Source organism: Leuciscus leuciscus (assembly GCF_965113295.1).
Source record: "Leuciscus leuciscus genome assembly, chromosome: 2".
NCBI classification, from domain to species: Eukaryota; Metazoa; Chordata; class Actinopteri; order Cypriniformes; family Leuciscidae; genus Leuciscus; species Leuciscus leuciscus.
The window spans coordinates 26506384-26529362 of record NC_138726.1 but is presented as its reverse complement, the minus strand read 5'-3'; the positions used below and the strand labels follow the sequence as shown (position 1 = coordinate 26529362).

The 22979-nt window shown below is 36.3% G+C and overlaps 2 protein-coding genes across 2 annotated transcripts; both read right to left on the bottom strand.

Annotated features, from left to right (window-relative positions):
* Positions 1-8072: 8072 nt before the first annotated feature.
* On the bottom strand, positions 8073-15186 carry tsg101b (tumor susceptibility 101b). Its single transcript, XM_082161196.1, has 10 exons — positions 14984-15186; positions 14816-14900; positions 14486-14551; positions 14203-14366; positions 13978-14104; positions 13781-13841; positions 11518-11612; positions 9634-9836; positions 9170-9409; positions 8073-9080 (listed from the first exon to the last, which is right to left on the bottom strand). The coding sequence occupies exons 1-10, from the start codon at positions 15026-15028 to the stop codon at positions 8991-8993; spliced, it is 1176 nt and encodes a 391-aa protein (XP_082017322.1). The 5' UTR covers positions 15029-15186; the 3' UTR covers positions 8073-8990.
* A 1265-nt stretch (positions 15187-16451) lies between these two features.
* Positions 16452-22453, bottom strand: hrasb (HRas proto-oncogene, GTPase b). The gene is made up of 6 exons (XM_082150699.1): positions 22145-22453; positions 20326-20459; positions 18755-18933; positions 18503-18662; positions 18245-18368; positions 16452-17203 (listed from the first exon to the last, which is right to left on the bottom strand). Exons 2-5 carry the CDS (start codon positions 20434-20436, stop codon positions 18249-18251), a joined length of 570 nt encoding a protein of 189 aa, XP_082006825.1. The 5' UTR covers positions 20437-20459; positions 22145-22453; the 3' UTR covers positions 16452-17203; positions 18245-18248.
* Positions 22454-22979: the final 526 nt, after the last annotated feature.

Here is a 22979-nt window from a genome sequence, read left to right as displayed (position 1 = left end):
AGACACTTATGAATGACAGATCGTTGGTATAGCAGGTTGACCTGTAGAGCCCGTAACAACAGAGGTTTTACAAGCAGAAATTCTCATTAATTAATTGCATCCCCTTCCCCCATTTCATTTAAGTCATTGTCTAAGCTGTAAAAGCCATAACCTGACAGCTAAATCAATCCACATTATCTTTTGTCATTTAGCAATGGCCCACAAAATAGGACAATCTGTTCACGGTAAAACATTACATAAGCTACTCCACTTCTGTGCAATCAGATAATTATCAAGTCCATTTGTTGAAAATATTCTTTATAAAAAAGTTTTAGTTTGTTTTAAAGGGAGAAATAGAAATGACAGGGTTGGCAGGTCTCTGTTCTCAGTCTGAAATGATGATTGCACATGCTGCTCAGTGCTCAAAGAAAATCAAACATGTTTAAGGACTGGAAGAGATGAGTACACTAAAGGTCCAGCTCTGTGAATAATGAGTGCCTGCCTGAAGTTTGATTAGTTTGGCTCTTTTTCCAATAGAATTTAAAGCAGTTTGGGGAAAAATGGCTATATCAAGAGCTTTTATGTTTTGAACTATGAAATATAACTTTTAGAGATTTAATCTCCTATAAAATATATAATATGAAGACTTCAGATGCAAAAGCCTAATGTTTTTCTTTAATATTAACATTTCTATCAGCCTCTTATGTATAGGTTTCTACCTAAGTAGCCTACTGACATTTCTGAATGGGCTGAGACTGGTATTTTGTGAATTTGAAGTGAAAGTATTTGATGTACGTATACTATATGTGAGGAGAGCATTCACTCAATATTATCACCTCATTTTTGACATAGGTGGCTTTTAGAGGCTTTTGCATCGGAGGTCTTCATATTTTGTGTCGAATAGCTAATGACATCATTCTATACTGCAAACATATGAGGCATTTAGTTCTAACCTAAATTTATATCATATTTTTTTTAATTACCATGAAACTAAATAAAACTTAATGTTAATAGAAGTGAATCTACTTGCTGAATTACAATGTGCCTTTTAAGAACAGATGGCTGTCATTCAGCATAATTTGTGGTGGTTTGTTAATTAATGTAAATAAAAATCCATTTAGAGGCACATGGATGTCTCCTTTCCCATCATATTTGAATAGAATTATTGACCTTTGCATTCTGCATTTCGTATTCACACACTCAACCAAATGAGAGATATTAGGAAGAATATTTGGCTATTTTATGTTCTTCAGTTGTTGACATTATTTATAAGTGTTGGCTAATGTAGGCTCTGCATGTTTTATACTGCCCATGAGCAAGGGCCATTACTGAAAAATTTGCTCTGTATGAAAAAAAGAAGTGAAATAAATTAAGAAAGTGAAACAGAAAAAAAAAGTTTTAGAAGTTTGAGTTTATGAAAATGTACAATGTAAAAATTTGATTATTCATATTTTATATAAAATATATATATTCAAAACATGTTGGACTCTAAAACTGCAAGAAAATCAAAGCCAAATATCTGATCAAGTTGTGTTTCAAATTTTAGGTTGATATCTAAAAAAATGAGCTTTTTTTTGTTTTTATTTGTTTGGGCGCAGTACCAAACTTTTTCACTAGGTGACAAACAGACTCCATTACTGCCCATATAAGGGCGCCGCCATTTTCATTATGTAGTTTGAGTGATTCTGAACCATATATTTCCACAATTTTCATACAATTTATGATGTAGACATAGTTTTCAGAAGTAGTATTTGGAAGTTTGGCAGATTTTGATATGAATCATATTCCAACTGGCGCAAAGCCACATCAAAATTTACTGCGCATGAAAAATCACCAAATAACAAAGACGTCAGAGTAATTTACTCGCTGGATTAAAGCAAACTCCAATTGCTTTAAAAATATTGGATTAAAGCAAACGCCAATAAGCGCGATTTTGTGCGTTATATCTCGCTGCCACATCACAAATGGTGAAAACATTTTCAGACCTTTTTTTCTGAAAAATAAAAATTGAATGTTAACTTTTGAACTCTAGGCATGAAAACTGCCATTTTCTATTTCAAAATAAAGGTCTGAAAATGTTCTTGTTGCAAATTGATAAATCACGGCTCCTCTATAATTTATTTTGAAAAGCATTGAAAATATGAAAACTAGAGATTGTAAGCTTTCAAATGATATATAGTTTTTCAAGATTAGTTTAGGTTTAGATATTACTGTTTTAATTGCTGTGGGCCCACCGGTGGGCAAGTGACACTTAAGAAAAATCTGATTGATTGAGTAACTTAAGTGGATTTGCAAACGTTTGGATTTTCAATCTGCAGCTGGTTTTGATCATTCTTCATTGCAAGACCAAGCAAGGCTGTGAAGTTTGCGACACTGCTGCAATGCCCTCTTCAGGACATCCCTGAAACACCCAGGACACTCAGAACTGCAATCTGCACTCATGAATAATGTTTTTAAATTTTTTTTATATTTTGCTGAGCATTAAGGATGCTGAGCATTAAGGAACACTAGCCAATACTGTTATTACATTTTTGTTACATTTAGCCACACAACAATAAAGAAATATAATGTTGCAAAAAATAAATAAAATAAAAATAGACATTTTTGAAATATTACATGCATTGTTGTTTATATTTCCCAGAGAATATTACGTGACTCACCAGTGTTGCAGATTCTGATCAGAATTAAAGCAAAACATAAAAAGTTAGATGTGCAGTGTTTGTAGACACTGGAAGATATGTGGAATTCAGTTCTTTACTATGCGAAAGCTATAAACAAAAACCTCTTTCCAAAATACATTTCCATGCAATGTACAAAGACCAATTTGTGAGAATAATTGAATGCATTATTATATAAAAACAACACGTTTCCAAAATTAAATAATTTATACTAAAGCTGAAGCAAATTATTAAAAGATGATCTGAAAAATATTTATGTATCTTCTACAAGTTTTTCGAAAATCAGAATGAAAAACTAAACCGTAACAATAATACATTAATTTAATGTTTTAAAAAATGTGTTATTTCAATCAATACCTATAGGCAGGGTATAGGCTATTTGTTCCAGATTTTTTTTTTGTTATGCTGGTTGAAAATCTCTACATATCCTGATAGCAATCAGTTAAGTGGTCTAAATATGCAGAGTTAGACAGACGTCAGTCACCGAGCACCGCAACCACCTTTTACAGTTCCTCCTGAACCAAAACAATGAGCTTATGCTGCGTTCACACCATAACTACTGTAATTTGGAAGAGATGTACACCCGTGACTCATGTATTTCAATGGCAATATTATCACCGCCAAATCTGCAGCAGCCAGGTGATAGGCCTACAGTTAATGTGTTTATGTTCATTATTATTGTAATATTAGGCTATGTGCTTTGAGACATGAGGTAGTTTAACGCCATCTCTCGTGATGCTTTGCACGTTCATGTTTTGAAGAAGGCGTTCTGAAGGGATCTCATGCTTTCAAAGCTAACTTGCTATTGCTAGGCGCTCAGAAAATTGCTTACCCTTCCTTTAAGTTAGTATGGTGACGCATTGCTGCCACATACATATTATTTTTTCCCCTCAATTATGTCGTAATAACAAGATCTTATGTCGTTAAAACTACATATTTTCTCGTAATAACGAGATCTTATGTTGTTAAAACGACATATTTTTCTCGTAATAACGAGATTAATGGCCTAATAAGGACATGTGTACTCATCCACTAGATACAACTCATTTAAATATTCATGACCTTGCATTCTGCTTACCTTTTCTATCTGCACTCTAGACTGCTTCAATTTGCGGGTGGAAATGCGGTAAACTTTCATTAGAAGTTGTCAGATACTTCCTGAAATCAAATGGTTGCCAAGTAGCAGTAAATGTATCTATCATAAGATACATCGCTCTGACTCAAAAGCAAAGAGCATGAGAGAGAACTCAACTTTTCTGCAGCTCATTATGTTACAAGTGCATAAAGTAGGCTTTAGGAGAGAATAAATATACTGCTCTTCCTTAATTATAATTAGAGAGAATTTCTGGGGTAAATAATTACTACATAAGGCACAAATTGTTAGTAATTAGGAAGAGACTATGGTGCAAACAGAGATAATTAAGTGTGCAGTGCTTAAATAATTGCACAGTGGCTAACACAGAATGCTGTGTTGCAATTGTAGTCCCTTCAAATCAATGCAATTACATTAACCCAAGCTACATAGTTAACCCCTGACTTAATGCCGAACACATCTCCTCTGCCCTGTAATACTTGCTTGTTCCTAAAGTGTGGGCTTTGGCTCTGTGCTTATTGTCTTTTGTTTTTACAATTCTTTATTACACGGCTCTCTATAGTATTCAATATGATATGCCTTATTCCTGACCATTCAGTCCACAGTATGGTAAGAACTGTATCTGAAATCACCCCCTATCCCCTTCAATGTTCCCTGCGCTATCCACATATAATCCACTTGAACGCGGTGGATTATACACTGCCTGGCTCAAATTGTGAAAGAATGGTTGGGAGGGAACATGAAGAATCAATTTCACACATGGATTTGCACCTTTGAGTCTTAAATTCGTTGAAAGTCGTTGGGATGTGCTGGAGTAGACTTTACAAAGTGCTCGACTCTTGCATTGTCTATACAAGATCTTGACCAAAAATTGATGCACCTCTTGATGGAAATAAATATTGTGATGTTATTTCCATCAAGAGGTGCATCAAAGTCACGAACTTTCCTAAGAACTTCCCCTCTGGGGAGTCCCTGCCGCCAATCTGAAGTGTGTTCAACTTTGTCAAGTGGGCCAGGGAAGTTTATTTATTTAGCAATAGTCTACTCTATTGCTGCATTCCTATTTGCATATTATCCGTCCTAAATAGTATCTGAAATTAGAATTAGTGTGTACCAAATCATAGTATGTTGAAATGAGTATTCCAAAGTTACCCGGACTTTTTCCGGTTAGAAATGGCTAATATTGCCCACAACCCACTGCGCATTGGATAAGGATTCGATGAGAACTACAAAATAAATTAAAAAGTGTTCAATAAAACTAAAAACATGGTGTGAGTCCGACGGTTAAGAGGTTTAGCTAAAGGGGTTTGAGTGATTAATAATCAGTATCTAACCTGACGAAAATATATTTATTTAATGTTAACCACATTATATTTCATCTGCAACAGCATTGTGAACTTTTGTAAAGATACGTTTGGTCATTAACTTTTAATGCATCATTAATCAAATTTCAAACACATGAGGAGAGTTCTCCGCGTCAACTGCAAGACGATTGACAGGGCAGTTTAAACGGTGATGGATCAAGGGCATAGGGCATTCCATTTAAACACATTGCAAGGGTTCCACGCAATGACGTACATCCGAGTGAATGAGACGGAGGAAAGTTACTGAAAAAATTGGACTGAAACTGCATCCTCCTCAGCATTAAACGCTAGAATGAAACGGCCTAGGGTTAGGAATTGCGCATGGCTGCGTAATAAATGTTTCCACATTTTGCATCTGTGATTAATTTACAACAAGACAACAGAAAAGGTGTCTTCATCCCCCCCCCCCCCCCCAAAAAATGTTTTGGTCTACCATTACATAATGAAATTGGATGAGCTCAGTGCCAATTCAATTTCCGATAATTATTTTTTGTAAATTGGAATGTGTGCAAAGGATTGTGGTTGATTGGAGGACGTGAAGGATACACTTGATGCATCCTTCAAAATAAGCCAAATGAAGGACCCAAATCGAAGACTGCATCTTTTGATGAAGCTTGATGACGTGGCCGCCAAGATATGCATCCTTACAAGGACGCAGCCTTCTGATTGAGAAACACCCATTGTCAGGGGGTCGGAATTCACCAGCACTATACTTTAATGTCTCTTGTATCACACCTCGGATTCACTCGATCTTATTTCATATAGAAACTCCCGCTAAATGCAGCAGTGGTCGTCGTGTTAGAGAGCCAATTGTTTAGTACATTTATATGTAAGTGGAAGCTTCAAGATAATATACAGGTACATTTTTGAAATAATTTGTGATGGACTGGCCAGGGTGATTCCCTGCCTGCAGCCCAAAACACTGGGAAAGGATCCAGCATCCCAGCGACACTAAGCAGTTGGGAGAATGGATGGATCGATTAAACACAAATCAATATTTCATGCATCAGTATTTACATGTCGGGGCCTGTCAAAGCTTACGAAGGCACATGAATGAAAAATAATTAGCTTATGTGCACGGATAAACCATTTAGAATAAATACTGCAATATTCCATAAAAAATGAGAAGTCAATGTTGATATTATGGTTACTTTCAACCGCAAATTACATTGTTTTTCCATCAATCCAACAGTCTTTCAGTGTTTGGAGGGTGTGTTTCAAATCCTGAGGCCTTCACAATGACTAATGTTTTTCAGTCAAGCCCTTGTGCCCTGGGTTCAAATTCAGTCAAACCCTTGTGCCCTGGGTTTTGCCTAGAGAACTTTCTCAAACTAAGGCCAACAGGCTGTCAGAAAGATGAAAACATATAACATTCCCATACGATGGGCCTCCCACTGAACAGACAATCAATGTTTCAGCTATGTCTTGTCACTGCAGGCTACGGCCGTCACTCCAGCTGAGAGCGACGGCAATGACCTGACAGCCAATAAACACCTTCGCCAGTTTCTTCCACCTCACACATATGGGCCAGTAAAAATCGACAATGCCAAGGTGACACATTAAGGCCCATAAATATATTTGTGGGCTCTGTGGGCTTTTTTTTGTGCGTTTACAGGCCTGATCTGAGATACTACATCAAATATTCAGTAAATCAAACTCGACTTTTGTCACCTTTGAGATAAAAGACACTGAGAAGGGTTGTAATCTGTTCGGTTCAAAAAGGACGCAAGAAGGTTATCAGTCAGTGCAGCTGCACCGCTGCAGGCACAAAAAAATCAGAATTTCAACCAAGATTGTGGAAAGAAAAGGCAGAGAGGGTTGGGTTAAAAGGAGCATAGGCTGTTATGAAGGTTAGTGATTGAGGTTAGCAACTATGACAGGCCTATTAGCTTTAACATCTCCACCTGCTGACACATCACTGCCTAGCAGCAATGAGTGAATTAGATTTAACATCACATCCAGCAGCCACACATCTCCTGTCACCCTCAACCCAAACCCGAATCACGAACAGCACAGGTTCCAGCGACGACGGGCTGTTTCTTTCTCCCGTGTGCAATAAAAGCTGATTAGAGTTGAAACAGTTGACCGGTCCTACCCTCCTTCACAGCGGCTGGATTAGAGGCTGAAGTCCATCATCTGTGAAATGAAATTTCGATGGTCGAACAGAGACAGTCTGAGGTGCAGTGTGTGTATGCGAGTGTTAGAGAGTAGAAGGCGGCACAAGACACAATATGCAAGGTCACACATCACAGCTAAAAGGAACATATGAAGATGAACATTTATCAGTCAAGTGCTAACACTCTGTATTGAAAGATATGAAGTCTAGTTGTTAACGATAGACATTGGTTTAAAACAATTGTATACAAAGCAGTTTTTAAATGGGAAGTTCTTGAAAATTCCATCGGTGGGGTGGAAATCCTATATTTTAGAACCATTTAAAAATTAACAATTTTTAGATTACAATCTCAATTTAAAAAAATGTGTATGTTTATAGTATATATGTATATTAATAATACAATAATTTTGTAATTGACTTTTTGATACATTTTTTATTTACTAGCATTAGCAACAATCCTGGAAAGACTATGGAAATGAAAACAGCCATGCACAGGCTCCCTACCACTGTCCCTCCCTCACAAAAATATCATCATCCTAACACAGCTTTATCACTGGTAAAAATGTATGCAATTTATCAAACATTTAACGCACAAGAAAAGAGTTTAAAAGTAGCCCAGGTTCTGTGGGAAAAACCACAGCCTTGGCAGCCCTGGTTCAAAGCAAAACGAGTAACATTGTGAACTACAGATCAAGGTATAATATGAGGTTTGTGCAGTTAACAGAACAATAAATGAAATTGAAAACTGTCTGAAATTATACAGAATAACTATGGATTTTACAATTTAAAAATGTCAGACATCTACTGTGACAGTGTAAGAGGTTTAGATAACCAGACCCAGATTTAGCTAATAGTTTTTTATTAAATTTTTATTACAGATATTCATTAAACATTTTAAATACCCTCATACCTCAAAGACACACTGCACAATAATTTGGTCTTTAATTCCCTTGTTTCCCGTGATTGTAAGCAAAACACTTCATTCATGATTATAATGCCGTTACATTCTTTGCAGCAACAAAAAAAGTTCCCTTCATTCTTTTACACATCATATATCAAATAGATATACAAGTTTAATCTGAAGATGTCTGCATAATATGCTTGCAGTTCAACCAAGTACATTCATGTAAACTGGCAGCATAACAACTGTAGTAGAACTGCAAAAATGCTTCAATGCATTAAGCATTAACAATGATACAATTAGATTCTGAGATGTTAAAGTAGATTGGTTTACTAACTTATCTAAAAATAAAACAAAGTGCTGATTTTAAGAGAATTATTCAGTTACAGGTACTATTTGGAGATTAAACAATATACAAATAAGACTAACATTCAGGCTGAGCATATTGAATGTAATTCCCATACTTCTTTACTTTTACCTGAAAAGACACTTGAGAAGTATATGAGGCACAAGTTACAAAAAGTGCAACGATTGCTGTTTTTATAAGGCTATGCTAAACTCCTTAGCTGAGCAAAAATGTATCTTGCAACTGTTTGATTTTCTTTCTTTGTTTCCCTCTCAACAAAGTTAAGAACCTTAAAGGTCACTATTTATATATTTTTTTTTTTTTACATAATAAAGATGTATTCATTGCACTTTTTGTCTACAGATGCTATGAATGTAAACTTCAATCTCTCCGTTTCACAGAGATTTGGGGTTTTGGTCCTGGGTAAATTACAATCACCTTTCACATCACAAAGACTGTGATTTAGTTTACCACGTGGTATAACTGAGAGGGAGAATGATTTATTTGGGCAGGTCAGTACAGGTCACTGAGACCTGCTACTTTCCGGGCCTTCTGCATCAAGGCTCGCAACTGGAACTGTTTTCTGGAGAGAAGGCGCACATGCTGCACACAACAGGATATTCACATTAATATATTTAAAATATTGTGTTTTAGCTTCAACAAGACAATGACAAAAAGGGCTGTTGACTTGCCTTGAGGAAGACATCCAAGTCAATGACATCTCTGCGTAACGCTTCTCCCAAGTAGAAGATAGTGTCTTCTATGGCGTTTTCTTCAGCATAGAGGTTCAGAATCTGCTTATAAAGAGGAGCGGTCGGCACAATCACATCATCGAGGTCATTGTCCTCAGATTGGTTCTGCATTCTCTCCAGGGCAACAGTCAGCTCCTCATCTTTCTGCTTGAGGGTGTCAATGTTTTTGTCCACATCAGCCTGTGATTCAATGGAAAGAACATGTTTGATTTTTACATTTTATAAAATATTTAATAGTACAACGCTTTCAGGCAGATACCTAGTTAAAAAGTGACTTATTAGATTGTATAAATTAGTAGTGTTATAAGCTTCAATCACTATTATCTGAGGTATCATCAACAACAAATCAGAATGTTTGGCTCATTTCAACTGTAGCTGGACAATTATGAATGTTTCTCTTGTACCATCTCCAGGTCTAGTTTGGTCACCATCTCCTCCAGCTTCTGATGGCCTCTCTTCAGGTCCTCCTCTGTCCTTTTCAGGGCATCCAGCTCTGCCTGTGCTCGATCCATCTCTTCTTTCATCCGCCAGCGTAATTTGTCACTGACCGCAGACACCAAAGATGCACGGATTGTGTCCTCTCCGATGGTACCATCACGAGTGGGCCCTGAAACACAGCAAAAATATTTGCAGAGGTTTGAAAGTACAGTTTTTTTGGAATAAGTTTGTTCACTACCGTTGAAAAGTTTTTGGTTGGTAAGATTTATTAATGTTCTTAAAAGTAGTGTCTTAAGTTGCTCAACAAGGCTGCATTTATTTGATCAAAAATACAGTAAAAACAGTAATATTGAGGAGTATTACAGTTTAAAGGGATGGTTCAGAGTAATTTCAACCTAGGGTCCTTAGTTTGCACCATGACCTTGAGCCAAACGTTTTTACTCCGTTTTATATTTGAATATATGTTAAACATGGCTGCCAACTTTTGAGTACTTTTAAATATTAGGTACACAAGATAGGCGTTAATTTTTCTCAAGAAAAAAACAACTCACCTAATGCTGTAAACATACAGAGAGCCCTATCAGCTGGCAGTATTATTTAAGGTTACAAATAACTCAAATGAAATATAATGCGTTTTTTTTTTATAATAACAACTTTATTTAATGATATACTGTAAGTAAAAATATAATAAATATGTAATATAGTACACATATTTAGCAAAATACTCTCTATATCTCTTTTTTTCTAGCCAACTAACGTGCTATAGCCTATTATGGTCATTAAATGGCTTTCCTGAGGTAAATGTTATGTGACATAATTGTTCTCCAGCTGTTTTATTAACCCCTTTGTTTGATTGATTGGTCGATATTATGTATGAGGAATATACATTTCGGTAAGTTGTACTGTATCTTTCAACAGTGTTCATTCGTGTTTATTTACTATTAGCTAGTAGAGATGATCGGGTCACGTGCCGCTAGGGATCTGTCACGTAACATTTACAAGCGCCAAAACGGTATTTATTGTTTGAATTTCGTAATAAAATTGACAGAATCTGAGAGCTGAGATTTTTTTAATATCATAAGTAACCTTCTCTGTCTAGTCTGTCGGTCTCCGTGTCCTCTTTGCGTCCCGATTTTTCTGTGCGTGAGAAAATGGATGTGTGGCGTGAGAGCGTGTGAAAAGTGTCAACTGCGTGTGTCTCACGGTGACTGCGTGAGGGTTGGCAGCTCTGGTTAAAATTCATTCCTGTATTTGCAAAGCTGATTTTCCTTCATGTCACATAATCCTTCAGAAATTATTCTAATTTGCTGATTTGGTGCTAAAAAATATTTCTTATTATTATCAATGTTGAAAACTATGATCCATGGTAAACTATGATGCATTTTTTCCCCCTTGAAAATGCAAAAAAGGTCTGCACTCTAAAAATATTTTATTGTAAACAGGAGATAAAGTTAACAAAAGTTAACAACCGTTTCGGCACTTTGCCTTCGTCAGTGTGCACACTGAGGAAAGCAAAGAGCCGAAAGTTTGTTAACTTTATCTCCTGTTTACAATAAAAGATTTTTAGAGTGCAGACCTTTTTTGCATTTTTGGATTGATACATAGGTCTCTCAGCACCAAATTAGCTGGGAGAGCGCTGTGAGTGTGTTGACCGGATTTGTTTTAAGAAATCTTATATGATAACATTATAAATTACTTTACTATCTATCCTTGCTGAAAAAAAGTTATTTTATTTTTTAAATCTTACTAACCCCAGTGGTAGTGTACTTGTTTTTGAGACAGATACAAGATTAGAAATGCATTAGTTTCTTTTGATTCTTGGTTTCTGAGATTTCACTACTATTGCTCACCCACTGTAGTAACAGGCGACACCGGGGTATAGAGAGAGGACCCGGTAGAGGGGTATCCAGAAGCTGTTGCAGGATAAGGGTAGCCCTGAAATCCCCTGACAGACAGAAAAGAAAATATGGTCACGCTTTATATCAGGTGGCCTTAAGTTAAACATTTGATACAATATACTTACAATGTTCATACATGATGGTGCATTGTAATTACATCTAACGCATTTAATTAACATTTGTAGTTACACTGTTAACTCTTTTTAATCCAGTGAATCCAAATAATTCTTCAAAGAAGGAAATTATGTTTATATTCATGATTCGCTATAGGAACACTTGCATGAGCATCGAGCCGCAATTTCAAAGAGATCTAGCACGATTATATTCTGGTTAAGCCTTCATTACAAAAAAAAAAAAGAGTTGGAATCCTATAGAGTATATTTGTTCAGAAAATGTATTGTGAATTACAGCCGTATTCGTCTGAAGTTCGTTATTTTCCTGCTATTCTCTCCTGGAAATACTGTTTGCCAATTCTGCTCACTAATTTAATCAAATTATTAATTCCTACTCATTTATGTTGTTTCATTTGTGCCAAAAAAACAGCCTTGAGTGTATAGCAAGATTTTCACGAGTCTCTAGAGAAACTTATGGTGCTTTCACCAAGTGTGTATTTTGATTTACAGCAGGGGTTCTCAACTCTGGCCCTCCATATCCACTTTCCGGCAGCGTTATGCTCTAATCTTTTAATGCTGGTATAAAAATAAATGTCTTTTTGCTGCAAAATGCATGCTTGACTGTCCCATTTTATATTAAGTGTCTTTAACTACCATGTATTACCATTTAAATGAATGATTTAATACAATGTACTTATTGTATACATAACATGTTCTTACACTGTACTTATTTTTTAAAATACGTGCATGTAATTACACTGTTGACCCTCACTTTACACTGTAATCCCTCCCTTAAAGGGTTAGTTCACCCAAAAATGAAAATTCTGTCAGTAATTACTCACCCTCATGTTGTTCCAACCGCGTAAGACCTTCGTTCAAATCTGAGAGCTGATAACTTCTCCGTAGGCTGCTAGGGGGCCCAAACTTGCTGGCCCAGAAAAGTTATTAAAGAGATCGTTAATATAGTCCAAGTGACTACAGTGGCTCAATCTTAAGTATATCAAGCGACGAGAATACTTTTTGTGCGCAAAAACAAACAAAAATAACGACTTTATTCCACTATTCATTTCCTTCTCTCTGGGCCTCGTAAGTGTTTTTGCGCAGCGCGTCTGTGTTACACGTCACCACGTAGGCTCACTATTGGCCGACGCTGGTCATGTGTGTGACGCGCAGCGCAAAAACACTACGCAAACCAACTAGTGGCCCAGAGAGAAGGAAATGAATAGTGGAATAAAGTCGTTATTTTTGTTTGTTTTTGCGCACAAAAAGTATTCTCGTCGCTTGACTGTAGTCACTTGGACTATATTAACGATATAGATTTCATCAAAAATATCTTAATTTGTGTTCCGAAGATGAACGAAGGTCTTACGCGGTTGGAACAACATGAGGGTGAGTAATTACTGACAGAATTTTCATTTTTGGGTGAACTAACCCTTTAAACCTACCCGTATCACCAAAACTATTTATTTTTTGATAAGTACATAGTAGTTAAGGACACCTTATATAAAGTGTGACCAAAATATTCTGTTACAATGGATGTCAATGATGGAATATTGTGAAATAAGAGGGGGATCGGATTTAAGTCTTTAGACATAGGTCAGATGACCAGATATCTGATATTTAGAGTCTCATATGAAAGAGGCCCAAATCAGATGAGAACATTTTTATGTTTTTGCTGTCTCACGTAACAAGAGCACTGATCTGTGGCAGATGTCTGAGAAATAAACTACCGTTTGGGGTCTGTACGGTTTTTAAATGTGTTTTTTTTTCTCTTATACTCATCAACATTTATATGAACAAAAATATAGTAAAAACAGTAATATTTTAATATTATTACAATTTAAAATAACTGTTTTCTATACATCTTTTTTTAGTTCTTTGACGAATAGAACATTCAAAAGATTGGGATTTATTTAAAGTTGATTATCTTTTGTTACATTATAAATGTCTTTATTGTTACTTTTGATCAATTTAATGCATCCTTGCACAAAAGTATAATTTTTTTCCACAAAAAACCCCCCACAACTTTCAACTTTTGTGTACATAGTCAAATGGTAGACCATATGGTCAAGATTTGTGACTTGCACACTGAAAGCACTTACCCTGAATTGGCTGGATGTCCTTGATTATAAGGCATGCCTGGTGTGCTTGGCATGTAGGAAGCTGGAAAGAAAAATTAAATGATATAATTACTGCTGATGCCCGAAGTCAAATGCTAACCTAAATCTTAAAATGCATTATCTATCAGATCCAATATACTGCGCTGAACCAAAACAACCAGACACAAGTATATGCTTACTGTTAGGTGGGCCTGCTGCCGGGAAAGCTGGGTAAGTTGCCTGAGTGCTGGGCCGTGAGAAGACTGGTGGTTCCTCTCCAAACACCACAATCATCACCTGGATCAGTCCCAACAAATTAGACTGGGGCTAAAGAAGAGAAGACCAAAGCAAATGAAAGATGCATGAGTTTACGCCCTCCTGAATTAAACAATACAAAGATAAAAAATAAATAAAAAAACACTTACAGGTTTCCATTCATGCAAGAATGGGAGGTAAATCTTTCCATTGGCATCAACGTGTTTCCCGGGTTTTATCATCATGGCACTTGTGGGTTTGACAAAACAGATGGGAGGGTTGTAGGGATACGTGTCAAGAAGCCACAGGCAGATGGGAATGTTGTACACATTTCCTATAGAAGAGGAAAATATTAAATAGGGAAAAGGGTTCAACATAAGGACTTTATTCATCTGGATACAGCTGGATCGTTTTTAAGGCAGTCTGAAGAGTGGAGAAAGAGTGTGTCCATACCTCGGTAGTTTACTGGCACCGTTCCTGTGAGACTCAGCAGCTCTTTGGTAGAGCCATCATTGAACACTAAAATAAAAAATAAAATGCTGAGTGAGTGCAGGCCAGGGAAATATAGTTATAGTACAAATTGAGCTGATATCAATTGGTATACATATAATTAAAAATGAAAACAAAAGTATAAATAACTTAATACTGCCAAATTGAAACCTAGCGAACTTTTTATGTTCATGTTATCTTTATTGAAAATAAATGTTAAGTGCTTTAAAATATAAAAACGGCATTTAAACATTTGTAAGTGTGTTTGAAGTTTAGAGCAACAGTAAGTCTTACCGTAGTTGTCCAACACAGGTTTAAGATCTTTATAGTGAGACGTCACGTTTAAGTCGCGTGCGGTCAGATCCCTGTATTTATAAATCTGTGTACACAGAAAAACATTACCCAGATCACGTAAAACATTTTGTAAACATCTCTGGTACGCAAGTGTTTAACATAACTTACCTTCGCCAGAATTTTCCGTAGAGAATTTTCGTTCATTGTCGTCATGTTTACAGTGATTATGAACTAATATATTACTTAAAAAAAGATTGTACAGCGTTTACCAGCTAAATCATATAGTTGTGTTATGGATGTAAACTCATAAAGACCAAATCATCGCATCCATAACAAACAAGGAAATCTCGGCTGAACTTGCATTACTTCACTTCCGGTCAGATGACTGATGACGCATAACTCAGAAGTTGCACTTCATTGGTTGAAGTGTAGGTTCTACTTTACTACAGTTTTGCTACAATAATACTTTTTAAACTTTAAAAATCCATATTCAGGATTTAGTGACTAGGTAAAATTCGACCTTTAAAGATATTTAAATATTCAAATGTAAAACAGATGTTCAGGAAATCAAAACAAGCTTCTTTATTTGACACTTTCTTTACACAATAATCATAATGGTAGGCACAAAACTATAATGACAGATTGTTAAAATGAAATTCAGTGTTGCCTTCACACCATAGACACAAAATAAGAAAAAAAATCGAATTATTTAAATACCAGAGCCAACACAGACTTTTGCAATTTCTTCTGTAGGAACGCTACTATAACGCTGTGTTCTGCTATTGTTGTTGTTGTAAAAAAAAAAAAAAACATTAAAATGATTTAGTAGCAGCATTTTGCTTATGACATGTTTAAACCAGAATAACATAGAGGTCCTATGTAATTCGAGGTCATGTATTTGTGTATTTTACATAATGTAAATAAGAGTGTCATGGAAAATGGACATTAACAATATTAATGTACAACAATATTCATTAAGTCGTGGGAGCCATCACACCACGTGATAAACCCACATTAGGCCTACTCTGTGGCAGAGTAGCTAAATCCATCAAAACGATCTTGATGCCCACAGCATTCTGATAGAAACCCTCGAAGGTCATATCCATAGCTACCGACATGTGATTTAAAGGGAGAATCATATCCGCCCATGTACGTCCTTGAGAACAATCAATAGACTTCAAGGAACAAAACACTCTGCAATCTTTATCGAGCAAAATCATCAAATTTCAGCCAGAAAGAGAAGACACTCACCACTAGTCAAAGACACTGTTAGGTGTTCATCTGATTCACATAAATTAAATTGAAAGACCTTTGTTTAGATTTGAAATCTAACATAGAGATGGTCCCATCATAATTTATAGTAATGATGAATTTACATGATGATTTACAATAAGTGTATAATACAAGCAATCTGATGTCTGATAGAAGTATATTACTCCTTATTGACACAAAACATGTAAAATGTACTTCCTAAAGGTAAAAGGGGACAAATGCATTTGAAGATTAGACAAACGTTTCAAGCATAACCTGGACATGGGAACTGCACAGTGCTGGCAAGTGGCAATATCAACAAAAGCTTTTCAGTCCAAGCTTTTAAGTTTATAGTAGGTTTGCATTCATTTTCCAACAAGAACAGTTTTTTTTTTTTGAAGAGACCTTCATTTATTTGTCTTCTTTAGCCAATGCAATTATTTGTGATGCATTTGTCTAATAATGTAAATGAAAAGCATCACATCTGGATTTTAAATCAAGCCACAATTCAAAGACCCTGAGGGCCATTCACATACAAAAAGGCTAACAAAGAATAAATGCGATTCCATAGCATGTCCTATCGGAGATGTACCTTCTAATCGCAATCTATTGCACTATAACTTGTGATACACACACTGCATATGACTATTCTCTTTGCAAGAGAATGTAATGAATTATGTACATTTTATTAGGTTAGACTTCTTCTAAGCAAATGACAATACAAATCTTCCTCACATCCAGACATATGCTAATCTAACTGATGTAGTAATTCTCCTCCCCATCTCGTAAAGTGTTTTTCTAACATACACATCTGACAAATCAATATGAGAGGTTATTTTCTGAGCTATTACTTCCAGTTAAGAGTAAATAGTTTGTTTAATGTAAATATATTTAAGTGTGACAGCGCTCATCCAGTCGTATAGCAACTCCAGTGTTGAGACCATTAAAATGAGGTACAACTTCTTTCCTCTCCAGTAAAGGAGAGCGATGGGAACATCCCTAAGAAGACTGCAGGGCTGCCAGAATAAAGATTTCCCTTTACACAGTCTGCTCTAAACGTCCAGCATCTGTGTAGGTGTTGCAGTGTTTGTGGTCTGTAGGGCTGCACTGCTTTCAAAGCCACGCCATGCACTTTCACTGCAAAGAGAAGGAGACAACTGAGTAAACATGTACAGCACTACACAATTGTTCAATTATTCATGAATACTTGTATATTTATGTTATTGAGAGATGTATGTCATATAGCCATGGTTGGATCATTTATTAAAGTGCCCCATGTATTATATTGTAATGGTTCCTAATTTTGTTTTGGAGGTCTGCTACAATTGGTTTACACGCAGGTAAAAAAACAACAACAACAACAACAAAAACACTTTAAAAGGTTAGTTCACCCAAAAATGAAAATTCTGTCATTAATTACTCACCCTCATGTCGTTCCAAACCATCAGTCAGATTTTATAAAAAATATATTCATTTGTGTTTTAAAGATGAACGAAAGTCTTACGGGTTTGAAACGACATGAGGGTGAGTAATTATTAATGACAGAATTTTGGGGTGAGCTAACCCTTTAATTTTCTCATATATGCATTGTAGCATCACCTCTTTTCTCACAGTGTCTGAAACGGTTTTATAAATGGTCTCTAAACCCCTCCTTTCTGAGAGCCGTTAGGGTTGGAGATGAACTGTGTAGGACAGTCGATCGGCAGGGGCAGGATTGGGCACCCCTGGTCTACTGTTTACAGCGTGTGTTGGAAACGAAATGCCCATTACTATTTCAGAATTTCACCTCCTCCACTTGTATACACAGTATCAATTCGAGCCCATGGACTCATTCATTGGAAGTGCATGCAAAGTGGATTTGCTTTCGCAGAGCAGAAAATAGTATCTCGACATGTCGACAACAAGAACCAAACTCTTCCAGGCCTCAGCAACAATTACAGTGTTTGAGGGCGGGTCAAAGTAGATGTGGTTCACGGGTAGCCAATGAACATGCAAATTTGTTATAAACCTACATAGGTTTATGGAGGAAGTAAGACTTCAGAATCGGTTCTTTCTTTTAGGAGACATAACTTAATTTATCGTATATCGCTATATTACACACAACATGAATATTATTATTATTATTAACATCTAAAAAAGCATAATAGGGCCACCAGCTAACAGAATAAAGGAATTTACCAGATCATGACACCACACAGCGGCAGTTCATACAGTCTTGGCCGTTGTCATCTGGCGGGTTCAGTTTCCTCAACTTATGCTGCCTGATTTCACGGACGAGTGTGTAAAAGGCATCTTCCACTCCCTAATCAGAAACACACGCACATATACATTCAGTTATATACATTCAACCATACAATGAAATTAGGACAGCTTGATACTGTATTATCAAAATGATTGGTTATACAACAGAATATATTTGGCTGAAATGTTTCTAACCTGTCTTGTCTTGGCTGAGGTTTCAATGTAGGGTATACCGTAGCTACGGGCGAGTTCCTGGGCTTGCCTTGTGTCCACAGTGCGTGCTGGTAGGTCACATTTATTACCCACAAGCACCATAGGCACATCATCTGAGTCTTTAACCCTTTTAATCTGTTCCCTTTAAAAAGCAGTGCAAACAATCCACATTTATAATGATATTTATTATAAGAAACAAAAATATGTATTTTTATGTGTTTCCTATCATTTAACCTGTACTGATGAATGTCCTCAAAAGACTTGGTATTGTTGATGGCAAAGACGCAGAGAAAGCCCTCTCCGGTCCTCATGTACTGGTCTCTCATTGCACTGTACTCTTCCTGACCTGCAGTATCCAGGATATCTAACAGACACGTCTCTCCATCAATCACCACCTGTTTCCTGTATGAGTCCTGTGAGGAAGAAAGATCCAATGTAAGAGGCAATAATATTTGATTCAAATAAAGTATCATGGTTTTATAGAATAACACTGTTAAAATACATGATATACATAATTTAATCAATCATCTTATGTCCGTTATTTATTATAACAAATGCCTGAAGAGGGCGCCAACGCCTGGTGATTGTTGTTGTTACACTTTACAGTATGATCAAGATTCCTCATTTAAAATTGGCCAAAGTGCATTTAATTGAAATGTTTACTTAATCTTACATATTTGGCCACTTCTTTACAATAGAAATGCTACAACCACTGTCATTTCCTGAACAAGAATATGTGGACATCAAAACATGCAAACTTCAAGCGATGAACAGTTTGCATATTTAGAAACATATTGATGTATTCTCCTGTGTTGGCGTAGGTTTATAAATTATTTACCTTTCAAATCTGATGAAATGGCGCACATTGCGTTCCCAGATGAACGTTATAAGCAACCCAAACTCACAGCATATGCAGAGATGGTATGTGAGATGCTCTCCATGCATGTAAATGATAACAGTTCATGTGGAGCAGCATTTACTGTGAATGGATCCGCTCTGTGATGCACATAACCTACATGCATCTAAATAATTAAAGCACACACACATATATATATATATATATATATATATATATTTATATTAAACCATATTAAATTGCAATCGAGGATTTTTTAAATCGAGTACTCAAATTGAATCGAGGAATCATGACAGCTCTAATTGTGAATTCTCTTACTGCTCAGTTGACACTACAATATACAGTGAAATATATTCTGTTACTAATAAAGAGAAAGTGGAAACTGTGGATTATTTGACCAAAGTGGGGCGAATGTTTTACCCTCAGATTACATTTTTATGTTTTCTATTTCTATGTTTTTTTGCAATCATGAGAACTCTCTAAGAAGTTTTGGCATGTTATTGATTATGGCAATGTTAATGTATTTGGTCTTGGCGGACTAGATCTATTATGCTGCTGCAGAGCAAGTATGGACTTGCTACTGCCAATAGATACACAGACACTATGTCATGCGCACGTAAGATATGCTGCTGCATGAACAGACATACATAAATCTAATAGCAGATCAAGACAGGAGGAGCTGGGGGAGGTGGAGGGTTTCAGAGGAACACTGATAGCACGCTACAGGGCCAGCTTACAGCATACAATGAACCAAACTATTTAAATGTTAGGCAAGCAATCTCATTGGCGGCAGGATCAGCAGAGAACAAACAGCTTGTGCCATGTGGTGATGGTGTAACTGCTTGCAGATTGCATGTAAAGGACCTATCAGCCTGTGCCATCTGAATTTCATAACTGAACATATAATAAACTATTACATATGAGACAAAGGTAATGACTTTAGGCTTACCTCAATGGTTGGGTCGTATTCATCAACAAAGTGGTTCTGAATGAGCTGGATAGTCAGAGCACTCTTGCCCACACCACCTGCACCTACCACCACCAACTTATATTCTGTCATTCTCACTGCTGCGGAGTCAGAATCTGAAAGAAACCAAGAAGGAACAAGGAAATTTGATTTTTTTAAATAAAATGAATCATTATAGGACTTATACACTTGAAACAGTCTGTTGAACAGGTTAAAATAAGATTACAAGGAAACAGAACTGACAGGGAGTTTGACAACTGACAATAAAAAAGTAAAGGGGGGATTCCAGTCAACATCCATGAAGAGTAGTGCTTCCTGGAGTAAAGCACTTGTCTTGCTGACAATATTTAAGACAGATAAAATTACCCTTGTCTAGTGATGTAACACTGGACAAAAAAAAAATTCTATTTTGGGCTGCAGCGGAAACTTGTCAACAGGACTTTCCCTTATAGTGATCTATTTGTGTTATTAGTTAAAATGTTTGATTCAGTGCCCGCAAAATCTATTTCACTCATAACCTGTGTAATTTTATCCCTTTCAAACTAGATTTGAAATTCGGACAATCTACTTAATAAATGATGGATCCTCAGGAGAAGATAAATGTCAAAGAACCTATAACAGCTGATCAAGATGTGCTTGGATTTTTTTTTTCTGAATATTTATCTGAAAGTATTCCCTAAACCATTTTTGTGAATTTTTTTTTCATGGAGCAGTTAATAAAGTAACCAAATATGAGTCAAATAAATCGTATTATACAACTATTCTATTCTTTGCTAATGAGAAAAAAATAAAGTATGGTTCATCTGAATTTCTGTGCACTGTTAAAAAGCATCAGTCAAGCCATCAGGTTCAGCTTTGTCACTGGACACTGCATCAAGTATTCCATTTGAAAATCTATTTTTAGCTCCTCCACCTGTCATGTAGCCTTACCTGTGAAATTTACAACTTTTATATTGCTTTTAGGCTCTGGATCACATGTCAGGCAAAACAACTTTTAATTACCGAATCAAAACAGGTTTTTTTGCCAATAAAATTAGTGATCACACTGTACCAGGTAGGATACCTCACCCTTTAAAAACACACACAGTCCCACACTATAATATATATATATATATATATATATATATATGTGTGTGTGTGTGTGTGTGTGTGTGTGTGTGTGTGTGTGTGTGTGTGTGTGTGTGTGTGTGTGTGTGTAGGCAGGCTATGTATATGTGTAATAAATCCCTTTCATTTTTCCCATTACCGCTGAAATGCAATGACATCACCTTTATTGACTTTTCAGACGATGCGCAATGTAAACAACGTAGTCATTTTAGTGAGTGGATCTCTGCTAGCCCTACAATACAATGGCAACCAATCTATGTGATGACATAAGTTTCAAAAACGTAAAGACTCGAGTAGGCTACAAAAACTAGTCTTTATAAAAACGTTTCTTGCTCTGTTGGTTTAAATCAACTTATTTCTCCTGCATCGACCATTATGTCCATAGTAGCTACGCAATACCGCTGTATGTAGCCTATATGAATATAGTTGCACAGCTCGCTACAATGTAACGAACTAGAAATGAATGGAATTCAGAGGCGCGCGCACTGATTTGACGCATTTGTTTCGTTTTCCATGTTCACTACAGGAGTAGTTCTTCAGTTTCGAGATGCTGGTGAAATGATTTACGCCTTGATGGCAATTTTTTTTTTATAAAAAAATTACTCCGTCCAGCGTCTACAAGGAACATTTTGTTGCTGCTGTTATTCCTGCACGACACACAGCATAGAAAGACAGCAGCTGGACTAGTACTTACAGAATCCACGGCGCTGTTCGCTCGTCTCGACGACACTCAGCACAAGTCAATAATATGTCGACATCCTTCCCGCTGCTCCCCTCAATGCTCCGTTGCTCTCATCTATTTTCGTCATTAGACAGCTCGTGTTGTTGTTCTTGTTCTTCTTCTCGCGCGCTACAGATTCGCTGAAGCAGATGCGAGCAACACAAACATCGAACAACGAGCTGCCGGTGTGGGTCGACTGATAGGCGAGCGAGCAGTGTGTGTGTGTGTTAGAGAGAGAGTGTTGTGTGTGTAGGGGGAAGAAGAAGAAGAAGAGGGAGCTTAGAGCCACAGCACACGCCCAAACCCTGTGTGTTTCAATACACACAACACACACTCTCTCAACCCTTTACATTACAGGTGGGCTGTCTTATGTTGCAAACACAAAAATAACATCGTTTCTTTCTTTCTTTCTTTCTTTCTTTCTTTCTTTCTTTCTTTCTTTCTTTCTTTCTTTCTTTCTTTCTTTCTTTCTTTTATTTTTTTCTATTTTTCATTGCAGATCATTCTCCACAGAGAGTTTAATTCTCATAAAATCACTGACAATTAGAGGGAAATTTCAGATGACAAACTCTTGATGACAAAAATGATTGTTGGCTAATTCTTTTTTCTTTCTTTGATTCTTTCTTTTTATCATTTTTACAGAACAATGTCCATATAGAATTAAAAGATCAGTTTCTTTCTTAAAAATAGCTTTAAAAATCACTGACAATCAGAAGGAAATTTCAAATTATAAACACTTGTGTCTCAACCTTAAAAAAAATAATTTTTTTATTTTCTTATTTTTATTATTATATAGAAATAGTTAATG